Source organism: Ahaetulla prasina, chromosome 1, assembly GCF_028640845.1.
Source record: "Ahaetulla prasina isolate Xishuangbanna chromosome 1, ASM2864084v1, whole genome shotgun sequence".
Taxonomy (NCBI): domain Eukaryota; kingdom Metazoa; phylum Chordata; class Lepidosauria; order Squamata; family Colubridae; genus Ahaetulla; species Ahaetulla prasina.
In genome coordinates, this window is record NC_080539.1 from 60,864,458 (window position 1) to 60,880,146 (window position 15,689).

The 15,689-nt window shown below is 38.6% G+C and overlaps 1 protein-coding gene across 2 annotated transcripts in view; it reads right to left on the reverse strand.

The window, feature by feature from the left end:
- RAB3GAP2 (RAB3 GTPase activating non-catalytic protein subunit 2) overlaps positions 1-15,382 on the reverse strand; it is a 57,682-nt gene extending 42,300 nt beyond the window's left edge. For both annotated transcript variants that reach the window (XM_058165440.1, XM_058165439.1), the window contains exons 1-4: positions 15,148-15,382; positions 3,311-3,375; positions 2,658-2,784; positions 255-354 (exon numbers count right to left, since the gene is read on the reverse strand). In XM_058165440.1, coding sequence (XP_058021423.1) covers positions 255-354; positions 2,658-2,784; positions 3,311-3,375; positions 15,148-15,268 — 413 coding nt within the window. In that variant the 5' untranslated portion in view covers positions 15,269-15,382. The remainder of the gene's footprint in view (positions 1-254; positions 355-2,657; positions 2,785-3,310; positions 3,376-15,147) is intronic.
- Between the last annotated feature and the right edge of the window lie 307 nt (positions 15,383-15,689).

The window sequence follows — 15,689 nt, forward strand, 5'->3', positions numbered from 1 at the left end:
GCTTATTCTACTAGCTGCATAGTTTCTCAGTGTTTGAGGCAGGAAACAATTAAAAATAAAGATACTCTCAATTAAAGTGAAATCTTGTTGCCCACTCTTATCATCACTCTCTGTGGACCTAGGCCCTTCCCAAAATTTCAAGAACAATGCTCAGGTAGCAAGAAATTATCCAACTATACTATAGATAATGTGGTATTGGAAAACAGCAAAGTCCAATGGAGGAGTTCCTAAGACCTTCTCCTTTCCAAGCTTACATTTCTTCAACACTGCAAGGGCCATTCCAGCCAAGAGAGCCACTCCAGCCAACTGCAAATTGCATTTCTTCTTTTCCTTTTTCATTCTGTTTCCATTTTGCTGAGGATAAGAGAAGAAAAAACAATTAGGTAACAAAGTCTTGCCGTATTTTAATTTTACATGAAATAGAAAACTTTTTTAAAACTTCAGGAAGAAAGAAAGAATAACTTCTTAACTAAGAAGTCTATCCAAGTCCATCTGTACATTTAGGCTGAATAGAAAAATGGTAGTGCTGATCCATTTCAAAATAAAAATGTATCTGTTTGCAGAAAAAGACTTTCCTGCCTCTTCTTCCTTTAAAGCTTGTTGTACTGTATACTTTTCCAACTTTTGGAATAGTGTGAAGTATTGAGAAAAGGAATATGAAAAACTGACAAAATTATCTTGTAGCAAAATAATATTTTTGCACTGTGTAAGCCATCTTTGAATCCAAGACATAGTTTTAGAATACAGGTGGTCCTTGACTTACAACCATAATTGAGCCCAAAATCTGAGCTAAGTCAGAGAATTGTGAAGTGAATTCCACCCCCCCCCATTTTATGAATATCACATGACACTGGGACACTGCAACCATCATAAATATGAGTTGGTTGCCAAGTATCTGAATTTTAACCATAGGGATACTGCAATGGTCATAAGTGTGAAAAATGATCATAACTCACTTTTTTCAGTGCTGTTGTAACTTTGAATGGTCACTAAATGAATGGTTGTAAGTCAAGGACTACCTGTATTACTGAGAGATATTCATGAACTACCTGGAATGGCTATAATAAAAGCTCAAATAGTTTTATAAATGAATTTGGTAACTTTATCATACCACTTTCCAATTAGGCTTCAATCAACATCCTTAAAAAGAACCTTACCTGTTTAAATTTTGCATACCTGCTCATAAAAATAGTACTATATTGTCATTCACTTTCTTGAGATTATTGTCAATGACTACAGGTAAACTCCAAAACTGAATTAAAAAAGAAATTATTACAGACAATGCTTAGATGAATGACAGAAATATTTCTTTTGTAACTTGGTTTGAGATAGATCATCATAACAGCAGACGACAAGTAAGTAATTATATTAGTTTTCACTAAAGACCAGTCGTGAATTAGTTTTATATTTAGTTATCTTCAATTTTACACAAGCAGCTTAGTTATGGTACAACTTGATGTGTCTAAGCATCTGGTGAAATGGACGGTTATTCTTAGATCAAGTTGCTCTATTATTAAAATATACCAGAATAAAATTCAATGCAAGCCTGGGTAATGTAATTTTTATGTAATAAACATCCTTGTGTTTTTCTTCACCTTTTGAAATCTCCTCTTCCACCAGAATAGCTTTTCAAGATAAAGGAGGGATCTGTAAAATTGCCTTTCAGTTGAGAATTCAGTGAGTCATCACAATGACTCCATCCAATTTAATTATTTTAATATCACCATTATAGATACAGATAGCGGAGATGGGGGGAAACAAAACTTCAATAATTTAAGAAAAGTGAATCTCTTCAATTATTTACATTACAAATAACAAGATAATCAATGGCCAATTTGTGTAGGAGCCCTATCCATTCTAAATCATGCAAACATATGAAACCATTTTTCATCCAAAGAAAACAAGAGACAGGCAGGAGACACCAGGGCCTCTGGTGGCTCAACAGACTAATGCAGTCTGTTATTAACAGCAGCTGCTTGCAATTACTGCAGGTTCAAGTCCCACCAGACCCAAGGTTGACTCAACCTTCCATCCTTTATAAGGTAGGTAAAATGAGGACCCAGATTATTGGGGGCAATAAGTTGACTTTGTATATAATATACAAATGGATGAAGACTATTGCTTGACATAGTGTAAGCCGCCCTGAGTCTTCGGAGAAGGGCGGGATATAAATGCAAATTTAAAAAAAAAAGAAAGTCATAAGAATCAACATTTTCAATAAAATAAAATAAAAGCTATTTGAGAAGCAAATGTCTTATCCTGTACTGGGGGATATATATAGGGTTAAAATGGAATTCAAATTTATTAGCAAAACTTGAGTTATGGTATTAATTATCATATATATGTGGTTAAAGTATCAAGAAAGGAAAAAGCTTATTATTTGCAATATCACCATATATTTCACAATATACCTCCTATCACAGATAGAATATCAGTTTCAGAGATAAGTCCGTAAAGCAAGTAGATTGATTTTAATAGAATAGTTGTTATAAACAATCATTCTCCATTTATCAGGATAAACAGAAACATTAGTGACTATCAAGGTTTGTGGTTTTAATCATAACCTACTCTTATTCAGAATATTATTTATGAATCTCAATTAAAGATATTTACTGGAATATATTTTCAAATACAAAAGCATAAAACAAAACACTTACGGACAAAAAACACTGCTTTCTGCTCACGAGCTATTACCATGAGATCATTTGCGGGTGACAAAGATATTACACAGTCCTGAAGCCAGGAACTTGCTTGCGTTTTGGATGCTAAGTCTTCTTCTTCTTCCTATAAATGTTGATTATTGAAGTTGTTACTTTCCTGAGCAAAAAATAACTTTATATACCAGTAATTTAAAAGAGTTGTGTACAACAATATTAGCATTTAAGGAATATGCTAGTTAGCAGTGTGACTGCAATCTTAACATTTAAAAATTATCAAAATTATACGTTTTGTTAATTGTAATATTGTTACCTGCCACAAATGCCATTAATACAGAGACAAATCACACAATACAGAGACAAAGATAGTTGTATGGCAATCTGTATTCAACCTAAATATGTTATAATATAACAACAGAGTTGGAAGGGACCTTGGAGGCCTTCTAGTCCAACCCCCTGCCCAGGCAGGAAACCCTACACCATCTCAGTCAGATGGTTATCCAACATTGTGTATTATGTATTACAAATTGATTAATAAACTTCAGAGTTTTTAATGAATTATTCAAAATGTTTTGATATAGATATCAAGCTTGTTTATAAAAGATACAATTAATATAATTAATAGTAAATAAATAGTAAATAAAAAGGCTTACAGGCTCTTGAGTTTCTGCTTCATCCCAGGAACCCCAATTCTCTTCTTCCCAGTTTGATGATTTACCTATATTTACAAAACCTAGTTTAGTTTAGCAAATCAGAGCCATCAGTTTACACGTGCTAAAATAAAATGCTGCATCCCATTGTTCATGAAAATATGATCATCATTTAAATAACAAGAATGGTTTTAAGATGCCAGAAATTCCTAGCTGAAATGCTAGAACATCTTATAGTTACCTAAACTGAGAATAAAGTATGAGAGATAATCTATGCACATTTTTATATTAATAACATAGGTTCAGTCATGCATTATTGGATGTCAAGCAGTTTCCACCTGTTTCAGAAAGTGATACAAGCAATAAAAAGTTATTTATAACTAAGTTGAAGGTAGGGTACATTTACCTTCGGTTACTCATTCTAAAACATTTCTGGACTGCACAAAGGCTGACTGAAATGGATTCAAACAAACCCATTTCTTCCAGGTCCTCTGAAGCTGAACCCTCTCTACAACCTTTCCAAAGAAGGAAAGGTGAAAGACTGGATGATAATTGTCCAGGACCATTGAGTCCAATTATGACTTCTTGATTACCAACGTCCATTTCAAGGCCCAAGGAGCTAATCCTTCACTCAAGGAAAATGAGATCATTGCAAAGACCCAACTACAGGTCACTTGCCAGACAGTTTTAAGGTAACTATCCAAGGGAGACCTAGATCTAACAAGCAGATGGTCAAGCTTACAGACTAGAAAATTTTGACTGTTCTTCAGGAGGCACAGAATTAAATTTGCTACAGGTAAATCTACAAAACCTTACTTGGTCAAGCCTTAAAAGACTTCATGCAGCTATCAATACATACAATTTCAACAGAAAAATAATATTTCACTGCCTATCACTACACTGTAATCCCTAACATGAGATGGATTCACTCTTTATCTTTCTCCAATGATGCTCCAGGCATCATCTCCAACCTCACCATCTTCATTTCCTGGAGCTCCTTAGAGAACTAAGGTATGTCCTGGGATCAATGCAGAGGCAGATGCTCCATATGGGCAAATTGATCTAAAAGTCCCATGCCCATTCTAGGCTATAATTAAGCCTCAGCTGAACTGCCCATAAGATCCATGTGGAGATCACCAAACTCCTTCTGGATTTATCAGTCATCTGAGGCAGGGCAACCTTAACAGACATTACCGCTTTCATGGTAGGGGGCACCAGTGCACCAAAAAGCAAAAAAACCAATCTGACCATGGCAATGAGATAATGGCAAATAACACCATTTAAAACCTGAACATGTTTCAAGTACCCTGAAACAAAACCCAGATGCAATGTTTAACTCCCAGTAGGCACCAGGCCTAAAATTACATGGGATGGGTCCATGGTTGCCAGGATCTCCTGTGCTGCCTTGGATTCGATGTCACCAGGTAGTAAACTGAAGTTCCTCAAAACCAAGAACCTCAAGATCCCAACCACCAGCCCAGCAATGGAAATCCAGCAGCTTAAGCAAGGACAATGCTGTGCTGCAGAGAGAGTAGTACGACAGCAACAATCTGATCTGTTCCATGGTGTCCAACTTCAACTAGAGAATTGCACTCATCTGATTATCTGCAGGGCAGAGCCTCTGAAACCTTTTTTTCATAAGGAAGGTGATAGGAAAGGATACAGAGTTTGAGGGCGCTCAAAATATGGCATTTTGTTTGTGTGTGTGTGTGTGTGTGTGTAATTCTAGGAGTTTGTGACTACCTTTTAGATAGCAGGCATCAGTAATATTCCATCTCTCTCTCTCTCTCTCTCTCTCTCTCTCTCTGTGTGTATCTTTTGAGTTAATTTTGACTCCTGACTACTTCACAGAGGTTTTCTTGGCAACACTGCAAAAGTGATTTGCCACTGTCCTTTTCTGGGATTTTTAAAAAAACTTCCTTGTTTAGGACAAGGAATTGGCCCAAAGTCACCCAGTAGTCTTCACCCCAAAGGAAGACTAGAACTGGTGTCTCTGCTCCTGGTCTAGCACCTTAATTAGGCTCTATCTCTATCTCTATCTCTATTTTATCTATCTCAAGTTAGTTTTTCAATAAGCTTAATGCTCTATGCAAGAAGACTAAAACTGGTATGTGCAACCGTTTAATTTCAAAATATGAAATTTTGCAAAACTTCCAGTCTCAAGTACAATGACAGCTCTTTCAGCATTTTGGAAGCATTTCAAACTTAATGTCTCAAAATGTTTGAAGGTTGGAATGTTACAAAATACTTAGACAATGCATTTTACACCCAGACTGTTTCAAAACAAAACAGCCTTAATATATTTCTTTATAGGATGAGAACCTACTGTTTCATAGAAGAGAAACACTTGCTCCTGATATACTACAGTATTCCTTTTAGATTCTCACTGAAGGCAGTTTACTGAACAGATCCCCCTAGCTGAATGAGTCATTCATCTTTGAACATGATCACAAAACAAATCTAATTATGTAGTGATTTCAATAACTACATAAACATTATGTTTACATGGAACAACTTATTTTCCCTTCAATATTTTTAGACGGTTGCAGTATACATAGAAATTAAGAAAACAAACCTAGAAAGCATTGCTGATCAATTTGTTTTTATGCTGCATGAAGAAACAGATTTAAGGAGGAACATAAACACTATGGCTCTGAAAATAACAATAAATTATCCTTTATATTAAGCAACATAAAGTTATAAAGATTTATAAATCAATGTTTTGTGCTATTTAGAATATGTACATGTATTCTTAAGATTAAACATCAAGCTTTAAATCTCACTAAAATTCTTGCTATAGAATAGAAGCTACAGCATACCTGCATAACACAATTCTATATTTATTTATCTGTAGATATTTTTCAGATTTTTTATTTTAGAAATTCACAAGATGAGCTATACTACACATCCAAGCATAATTTCATTATGGAGGGGATCTTTCCGGCCGCCTTGAAAGAGGCGGTGGTGAGACCTCTCCTCAAGAAGCCTTCCCTGGACCCAGCTGTATTAGGTAATTATCGTCCGGTCTCCAACCTTCGCTTCGTTGCGAAGGTTGTAGAGAGTGCTGTGGCGCAGCAGCTACCCCAATACCTGGATGAAGATATCTATCGAGACCCGTTCCAGTCCGGCTTCCGGCCCGGTTACAGCACTGAGACGGCTTTGGTCGCGTTGGTTGATGATCTCTGGAGGGCCAGGGACAGGGGTTATTCCTCTGCCTTGGTCCTATTAGACCTCTCAGCGGCTTTTGATACCATCGACCATGGTATCCTGCTGCACCGGTTGGAGGGATTGGGAGTGGGAGGCACCGTTTATCGGTGGTTCTCCTCCTATCTCTCCGATCGGTCGCAGACGGTGTTGACGGGAGGGCAGAGGTCGACCCCGAGGCGCCTCACTTGTGGGGTGCCGCAGGGGTCGATTCTCTCACCCCTCCTGTTCAACATCTATATGAAGCCGCTGGGCGAGATCATCAGTGGTTTCGGTGTGAGGTATCAACTGTACGCTGATGATACTCAGCTGTACTTTTCCACACCGGGCCACCCCAACAAAGCTATCGAAGTGCTGTCCCGGTGTCTGGAAGCCGTACGGGTCTGGATGGGGAGAAACAGGCTCAAGCTCAATCCCTCCAAGACGGAGTGGCTGTGGATGCCGGCATCCCGGTACAGTCAGCTGCAGCCGCGGCTGACTGTTGGGGGCGAGTAATTGACCCCAATGGAGAGGGTGCGCAACCTGGGCGTCCTCCTGGATGGACAGCTGTCTTTTGAAGACCACTTGACGGCCGTCTCCAGGAGAGCTTTTTACCAGGTTCGCCTGGTTCGCCAGTTGCGCCCCTTTCTAGACCGGGATGCCCTATGCACGGTCACTCATGCCCTTGTGACATCTCGCCTGGATTACTGCAATGCTCTCTACATGGGGCTCCCCTTGAAGAGCACCCGGAGGCTCCAGTTGGTCCAGAATGTGGCTGCGCGGGTGATAGAGGGAGCCCCTCGTGGCTCCCATGTGACACCTCTCCTGCGCAGACTGCACTGGCTACCTGTGGCCTTTCGGGTGCGCTTCAAGGTTTTGGTAATTATCTTTAAAGCGCTCCATGGCATTGGACCGGGATACTTACGGGACCGTCTATTGCCACCGATTGCCTCCCACCGACCCGTACGATCTCACAGGGAGGGACTCCTCAGGGTGCCGTCAGCCAGGCAGTGCCGGCTGGCGACGCCCAGGGGAAGGGCCTTTTCTGTGGGGGCTCCCACCCTCTGGAATGAACTCCCCCAGGACTTCACCAACTTCCTGACCTTCGAACCTTTCGCCGCGAGCTTAAGACTCATCTATTTATTTGCGCAGGATTGGACTAGAATTTTAAATTTTAAATTTGGTTTTAATGGAGTTTTACAATTTTATTGGGGTTTTAATATTCGGCCGTATTTAATAAGTTTTTTAAATTGGGGTTTTAACTTGTATTTATTTATGTGTATATTTTACTTGACTGTAAACCGCCCTGAGTCCCTTGGGAGATAGGGCGGTATAATACGATTAAATAAATAAATAAATAAATAATTTGAACACAATTTTTGATTCACAAGTGTCACCCAAAAACTACAAAAAGTGAAGAGGAAAATTGCAACTACAGTACTATATTTTAAGTCTGTTCTTCTTAAGCACCCTTAGGCTTTCTAGATTTGCTTCATCAATTTCTTACGTATAGTGCAATAATCTAAAAAAAGTTAAAGGGAAAATAAGAAGTTGATCCATGTAAACATATTTATGATCGAAGTAGTATTTGAAACTATCATACTGAATTTAGTAGTATTTGAAATTATCCAACTCCTAAATTATGTAACCTGGATGATTTTCTAAAGCTTCATAACACCCATCATGTCATATAGTAATTCAATTCATTAAAATAGCATGAAATTTGCTAAGGAAGTAGCACTGTTCCATATGATGCATAATGGCAAAATTAAACAGTTATTTCAACAGCTTAGTTGTTTTTATTATGTAGGTGTTTCTTCACTGAATATTAAATCTATGTCACAAGTTAAAGATCAGTTTAAACAAACATTTTTTAAGTTTTTCAAGACATGCCTCCTCATTCTATAAATCATTTCTTTAAAACCATTTTTATAAATCTTTTCTCTAAAACCATTTTTCTTATCTAATTAAATGTAGGAAAGAAATTATGTAAAGGGCCTCAGAAGGCTGTTTGCCTAACCATTTGTCCATCACCAGGATAATTCTTGGGACCTCTACTGTGATCCATGTTACACCACTGTTTCACAAGCTGCACTGGTTGCCAGTTTTCTTCCAGGTTCAATTCAAAATATTGGTTATCACCTTTTTAAGTTCTTCATGGCATGCTACCTGAGGAACCGTTTCACCCCAATGGGATTGGCCCACCCCACTGGTGCCAGCAAAAGGGGCATGCTACAGACCCCATACAGACCCCATCAGTCAAGGAATTCTGGCCAGTGAAGTCCAGGAGAAAAGCCATTTCTGCCATGACTCTCATCCTTTGAAACAACATCCCCCCCACAGGTGAGATCCATACCACCTTTTGATCTTCCGAAAGGGCCTAAAGACCTGGCTCTGCAACTGGACTGGAACCACAGTGGGGCCATGTCATCCTAGAGGTGATTAATGAATTAAGATAATATCCCACCTCTTCCACGTGTAGCTAATTCCCTTCCTTCTTATCTTGTTAATTTTAAGCCAACTTTAGTGTTATTATTATCTTAACATTTTAAGTTTTAAACTTGTTTTTATATTGTCAGCAGCCTAGAGACACCTTGAGGCTAGATGGGTAGCATACATCTTTACTAAATAAATGAATAAATTCTCCCAAAATCTAGCAGAAGTCAATTTGGTATGCAGAGAGAAGCAAGCAAGAGAAATAAGTTTGAAAATCAGCTGGATTTAGGAAAATGTTCCCCAATACTGTATATCCATCCATATGAAAGAGGAAGTTGGGAAGCTTCTCAAAAGGTTGCCAATTCCTCATTCTAAGCCTCCCTCCTACTATTGTTTTGGCCATGTGATATACAGCAGAGCTGTTCTGAATGGGATAAAAAGACTTGCAGAAACTATTCTCCACACACTTTCCCTAAATTAAATACCAATTTCCATAGGTAAGAAAACAAATAGTCACTGGTGGGATAAATCTTACAACTAGAACTATGTTTACAGTCACTGGCAATATTTTCACTCAGAAAGCAAGCCATAAAACACAAACACAATCTCCTTACTACCACAAATTAGGTAGTCACGTTTCCTCCATTTGAGGAAATTGCAGAGATCAGTATATCTGGAGCGCAACAGAAGAGCCTCATCCATATTATCCCACATCTTCTTTTTCTCCAATTCACATGCTTCATATCATGCTTATAGATAGGTCTCTTGATTTTTAGTTCATGTTACATTTCACAAAATTCTGTTAGACAATGAAGAAAAAAGAATCCACATTAAATGAAAAATAAATGCCAGGGGTTCATCATTTCTATGCCATGTTAATAAGCATGGCAGAGCAAATGAGTGAAAGATTTGTATCATACTCCTCATGACCAACTTCTCAGACCCAAGCTGCAACCCAGCAATATATGCACTTTTTGTTGCACAGGGTAAGACATGAGAATAGTGTATTATGCATATGGTTCATGATATATTAATTAATGGAATAAAATAGAGGATAAATAAATACACTACATGATATATTTTTCCAGAAAGGGTAAACTACAACATGGACTGCATTTTGTTTGCTGAGAACTCTCCGAATTGGTGGTAGTTCGTGGGAAATTATATAACCATTGAACCTTGTGATCTCCTATTTTGGTTAACCATCACTGAAGATAAATTATGACTGTTTAGTTAAGGCTGGTTACTAGAGAGCAACAGTGAACTTCTCAGCTAATAGAACAATCCTCTTTAGATGTTCCTGTGTTAGCAAAGAATTAGGTCAATTAAAACAGACGTACAAATAAATTCAGAAACCTTTCTGTTTCTAATTAAGATTTAAGTTGGACTTGTAGATTTCTTTCTGAATTAGATTATTTCTAATTATTATATACACTGCTTACATTACTCAAAACAAAATTAGTTTTGTTAAGTATAGTAACTCATTAGTCCACCTACCTTGGCTAGTTTGTAATGTCTATAGCAGTATTTCACAAACTTGGCAACTTTAAGATGTATGGATATCAGCAATTCAACTACCATGCAGGCTGAGAAATTCTAGGAATTGAAGTCCGCACATTTTTAAATTGCCAGGTTTGAGAAGTACTAGACTATAAAGTTTGCCAATCTAAATCTGTATTCACTGTTAACTTTACTAGTTTATTGTGACGTATAACATTAGTTTCATTACCTGACAAGGAAACATCATCAGTGTTGGTAATACCATCAGCACTGATTGTCACCTAGAATCAGGTAATGAAACATCTGCAAGCAAACAATTAAGCATCAAGGACTCCACAGTTCAACCCTAAGCTATGTTATATTCTGTTCTGTTAGAAAATAAACTATCTACACTATTCACGTTCTCATCAATAGCATCTAAGCCCTATGTGACTCTTGTGCTAAATCATACTTTTGTGCATATGTATAGGTGCCTTCGAGTCAGTACTTTTTACTCCTGGCAACTGCCTGGTCAAGTTCTGGCAGTTTTCTTGACAAGATTTCAGAAGTGGTAAGTCATTTCCTGCTTCCCTAGGGCTGAGAAGGAGTGACTGGCCCAAAGTCACCCAGTTGGCTTTGCTCCTAAAGCAATACTGTAATTCAATCATCCATTTTCTAGCCTTAACCACTAACACCAACTGGCTCTCAAAACTATGGGTTGTTGGGTTTTTTTGTTCATTTTACTTATTTTAACACAAATGTTGCCATTAAGAGTTTGCTATTCTATTGTGGAAATGCTTCTCTTTGATTTCAAAAATCATTATCTCAGGTCTAGTCAGCCTGGTGTTGGATATTTTTAATTAAAACACTGATCAGGCTCAGCCAGCATTTGCAGGATCCACAATAACTCTCTAGACCATAACCAGATATTGAATAACCACTTGTGGACCTTTTTAAGTTCTTCATGGCATGCTACCTGAGGAACCGTTTCACCCCAATGGGATTGGCCCACCCCACTGGTGCCAGCAAAAGGGGCATGCTACAGACCCCATACAGACCCCATCAGTCAAGGAATTCTGGCCAGTGAAGTCCAGGAGAAAAGCCATTTCTGCCATGACTCTCATCCTTTGAAACAACATCCCCCCCACAGGTGAGATCCATACCACCTTTTGATCTTCCGAAAGGGCCTAAAGACCTGGCTCTGCAACTGGACTGGAACCACAGTGGGGCCATGTCATCCTAGAGGTGATTAATGAATTAAGATAATATCCCACCTCTTCCACGTGTAGCTAATTCCCTTCCTTCTTATCTTGTTAATTTTAAGCCAACTTTAGTGTTATTATTATCTTAACATTTTAAGTTTTAAACTTGTTTTTATATTGTCAGCAGCCTAGAGACACCTTGAGGCTAGATGGGTAGCATACATCTTTACTAAATAAATGAATAAATTCTCCCAAAATCTAGCAGAAGTCAATTTGGTATGCAGAGAGAAGCAAGCAAGAGAAATAAGTTTGAAAATCAGCTGGATTTAGGAAAATGTTCCCCAATACTGTATATCCATCCATATGAAAGAGGAAGTTGGGAAGCTTCTCAAAAGGTTGCCAATTCCTCATTCTAAGCCTCCCTCCTACTATTGTTTTGGCCATGTGATATACAGCAGAGCTGTTCTGAATGGGATAAAAAGACTTGCAGAAACTATTCTCCACACACTTTCCCTAAATTAAATACCAATTTCCATAGGTAAGAAAACAAATAGTCACTGGTGGGATAAATCTTACAACTAGAACTATGTTTACAGTCACTGGCAATATTTTCACTCAGAAAGCAAGCCATAAAACACAAACACAATCTCCTTACTACCACAAATTAGGTAGTCACGTTTCCTCCATTTGAGGAAATTGCAGAGATCAGTATATCTGGAGCGCAACAGAAGAGCCTCATCCATATTATCCCACATCTTCTTTTTCTCCAATTCACATGCTTCATATCATGCTTATAGATAGGTCTCTTGATTTTTAGTTCATGTTACATTTCACAAAATTCTGTTAGACAATGAAGAAAAAAGAATCCACATTAAATGAAAAATAAATGCCAGGGGTTCATCATTTCTATGCCATGTTAATAAGCATGGCAGAGCAAATGAGTGAAAGATTTGTATCATACTCCTCATGACCAACTTCTCAGACCCAAGCTGCAACCCAGCAATATATGCACTTTTTGTTGCACAGGGTAAGACATGAGAATAGTGTATTATGCATATGGTTCATGATATATTAATTAATGGAATAAAATAGAGGATAAATAAATACACTACATGATATATTTTTCCAGAAAGGGTAAACTACAACATGGACTGCATTTTGTTTGCTGAGAACTCTCCGAATTGGTGGTAGTTCGTGGGAAATTATATAACCATTGAACCTTGTGATCTCCTATTTTGGTTAACCATCACTGAAGATAAATTATGACTGTTTAGTTAAGGCTGGTTACTAGAGAGCAACAGTGAACTTCTCAGCTAATAGAACAATCCTCTTTAGATGTTCCTGTGTTAGCAAAGAATTAGGTCAATTAAAACAGACGTACAAATAAATTCAGAAACCTTTCTGTTTCTAATTAAGATTTAAGTTGGACTTGTAGATTTCTTTCTGAATTAGATTATTTCTAATTATTATATACACTGCTTACATTACTCAAAACAAAATTAGTTTTGTTAAGTATAGTAACTCATTAGTCCACCTACCTTGGCTAGTTTGTAATGTCTATAGCAGTATTTCACAAACTTGGCAACTTTAAGATGTATGGATATCAGCAATTCAACTACCATGCAGGCTGAGAAATTCTAGGAATTGAAGTCCGCATATTTTAAATTGCCAGGTTTGAGAAGTACTAGACTATAAAGTTTGCCAATCTAAATCTGTATTCACTGTTAACTTTACTAGTTTATTGTGACGATAATATTAGTTTCATTACCTGACAAGGAAACATCATCAGTGTTGGTAATACCATCAGCACTGATTGTCACCTAGAATCAGGTAATGAAACATCTGCAAGCAAACAATTAAGCATCAAGGACTCACAGTTCAACCCTAAGCTATGTTATATTCTGTTCTGTTAGAAAATAAACTATCTACACTATTCACGTTCTCATCAATAGCATCTAAGCCCTATGTGACTCTTGTGCTAAATCATACTTTTGTGCATATGTATAGGTGCCTTCGAGTCAGTACTTTTTACTCCTGGCAACTGCCTGGTCAAGTTCTGGCAGTTTTCTTGACAAGATTTCAGAAGTGGTAAGTCATTTCCTGCTTCCCTAGGGCTGAGAAGGAGTGACTGGCCCAAAGTCACCCAGTTGGCTTTGCTCCTAAAGCAATACTGTAATTCAATCATCCATTTTCTAGCCTTAACCACTAACACCAACTGGCTCTCAAAACTATGGGTTGTTGGGTTTTTTTGTTCATTTTACTTATTTTAACACAAATGTTGCCATTAAGAGTTTGCTATTCTATTGTGGAAATGCTTCTCTTTGATTTCAAAAATCATTATCTCAGGTCTAGTCAGCCTGGTGTTGGATATTTTTAATTAAAACACTGATCAGGCTCAGCCAGCATTTGCAGGATCCACAATAACTCTCTAGACCATAACCAGATATTGAATAACCAGTTGTCCCTAAGAGTACTAGGTTCTTTTATAAAACTGTCCAGTATCAACTTAGTGACGGATTGCTGCAGACTCCATCCACAAGCAGCTGATCCTGAATCAAAAATAGGAAACCCAGTATACACATACGTGGTTCCTTATCATGTTATCAGGTGCATATGGGCAGAGGGAAAAGGAAAAAGAAAATACATGGGCTACCTACTGCAGTAAAAAAAAAAAAGTACCATATCTAACACACATATTTACCTTTTCTATGATCTTTTTACAGGTTTGACCCATTAAAAAACAGCCTGCCTGGGTTAGATTTAAATTGAAGGGATGACGACCCCAACTCTGCTTATACTTCTTACATGCAAACCTGGAGCTAAAAGAAGTGGAAGGATGGATGAAGGCAAGTTGGACTTGTAGATTTCTTCCTGAATTAGATTATTTCTAATTATTATATACACTGTTTACATTACACAAAACAAAATTAGTTTTGTTAAGTATAGTAGCTCATTAGTCCACCTACCTTGGCTAGTTTGTAATGTCTATAGCAGTGTTTCTCAAATTTGGCAACTTTAAGATTTGTGGATTCCCAGAATTGTGGATATCAGGAATTCAACTACTATGCAGGCTAAGAAATCCTAGGAGTTGAAGTCCACACATTTTTAAATTGCCAAGTTTGAGAAGTACTGGACTATAAAGTTGTCCAATCTAAATCTATATTCACTGTTAACTTTACCTGGTGCATATGGGCGGAGGGAAAAGGAAAAAAAAATACATGGGCTACCTACTGCAGTCAAAAAAAAAAGTACTATATCTAACACACATATTTACCTTTTCTATGATCTTTTTACAGGTTAGACCCATTAAAAAACAGCCTGCCTGGGGAGATTTACGTTGAAGGGATGACGACCCCAACTCTGCTTATATTTCTTACGTGCAAACCTGGAGCTAAAAGAAGTGGAAGGATGGATGAAGGCAAGTCCCTTGCTGGCACCGCGGACAGAGGGTGTAATGCAAATTGCCGTCACGCCGCCGCTACTCTCAACCCCGACCCATCTCCTCCCACTCGGACCCGGGGCTCGAGGCTCGAGGCTCACCACCGCATTCCTTGGCACCCCACGGCTCCCCCGCGCCGCTCTGCCGCAGGTGAGAGCACAGGAAATCCCGCGCCGACTCCAGGTCCTGGAAGCTGCAGAAAGGCACGAGAGCGCAGGCCATGGCGTCGCCCGGGTTTTCCAAGCCCGAAGCCCCGCAGGCTTCCTCCCCACCACACACACAAACACACACTACCCGAGTCGCAAGCTGGACTGCCAACCCCACCCGGAAGCTGTCAAAGGCCCTGCAGACGCTACCACGCAGGCGCCGAGCAGACCAGGAAAGGGAGGAGAATCAACCCGGAATGTCAGCGCTGTCCACGTGGTTGGGGAGAGGGGCGAAGTTCTAGGGCTGCGGGGTTTCATTCACAGTCGGTGGGATGGATTGAGAAGCGGTGGAAAGCTAAAGCTTTCATTGAGGCGTTTTTCTCTTTTTTTTTTCCTTTGATGAAGATATTTTTTTTTTCTTTTATGTACACTGCGAGCAGATGCACCAAAACAAATTCCTTGTGTGTCCAATCACACTTGGCCAATAAATTCTATTC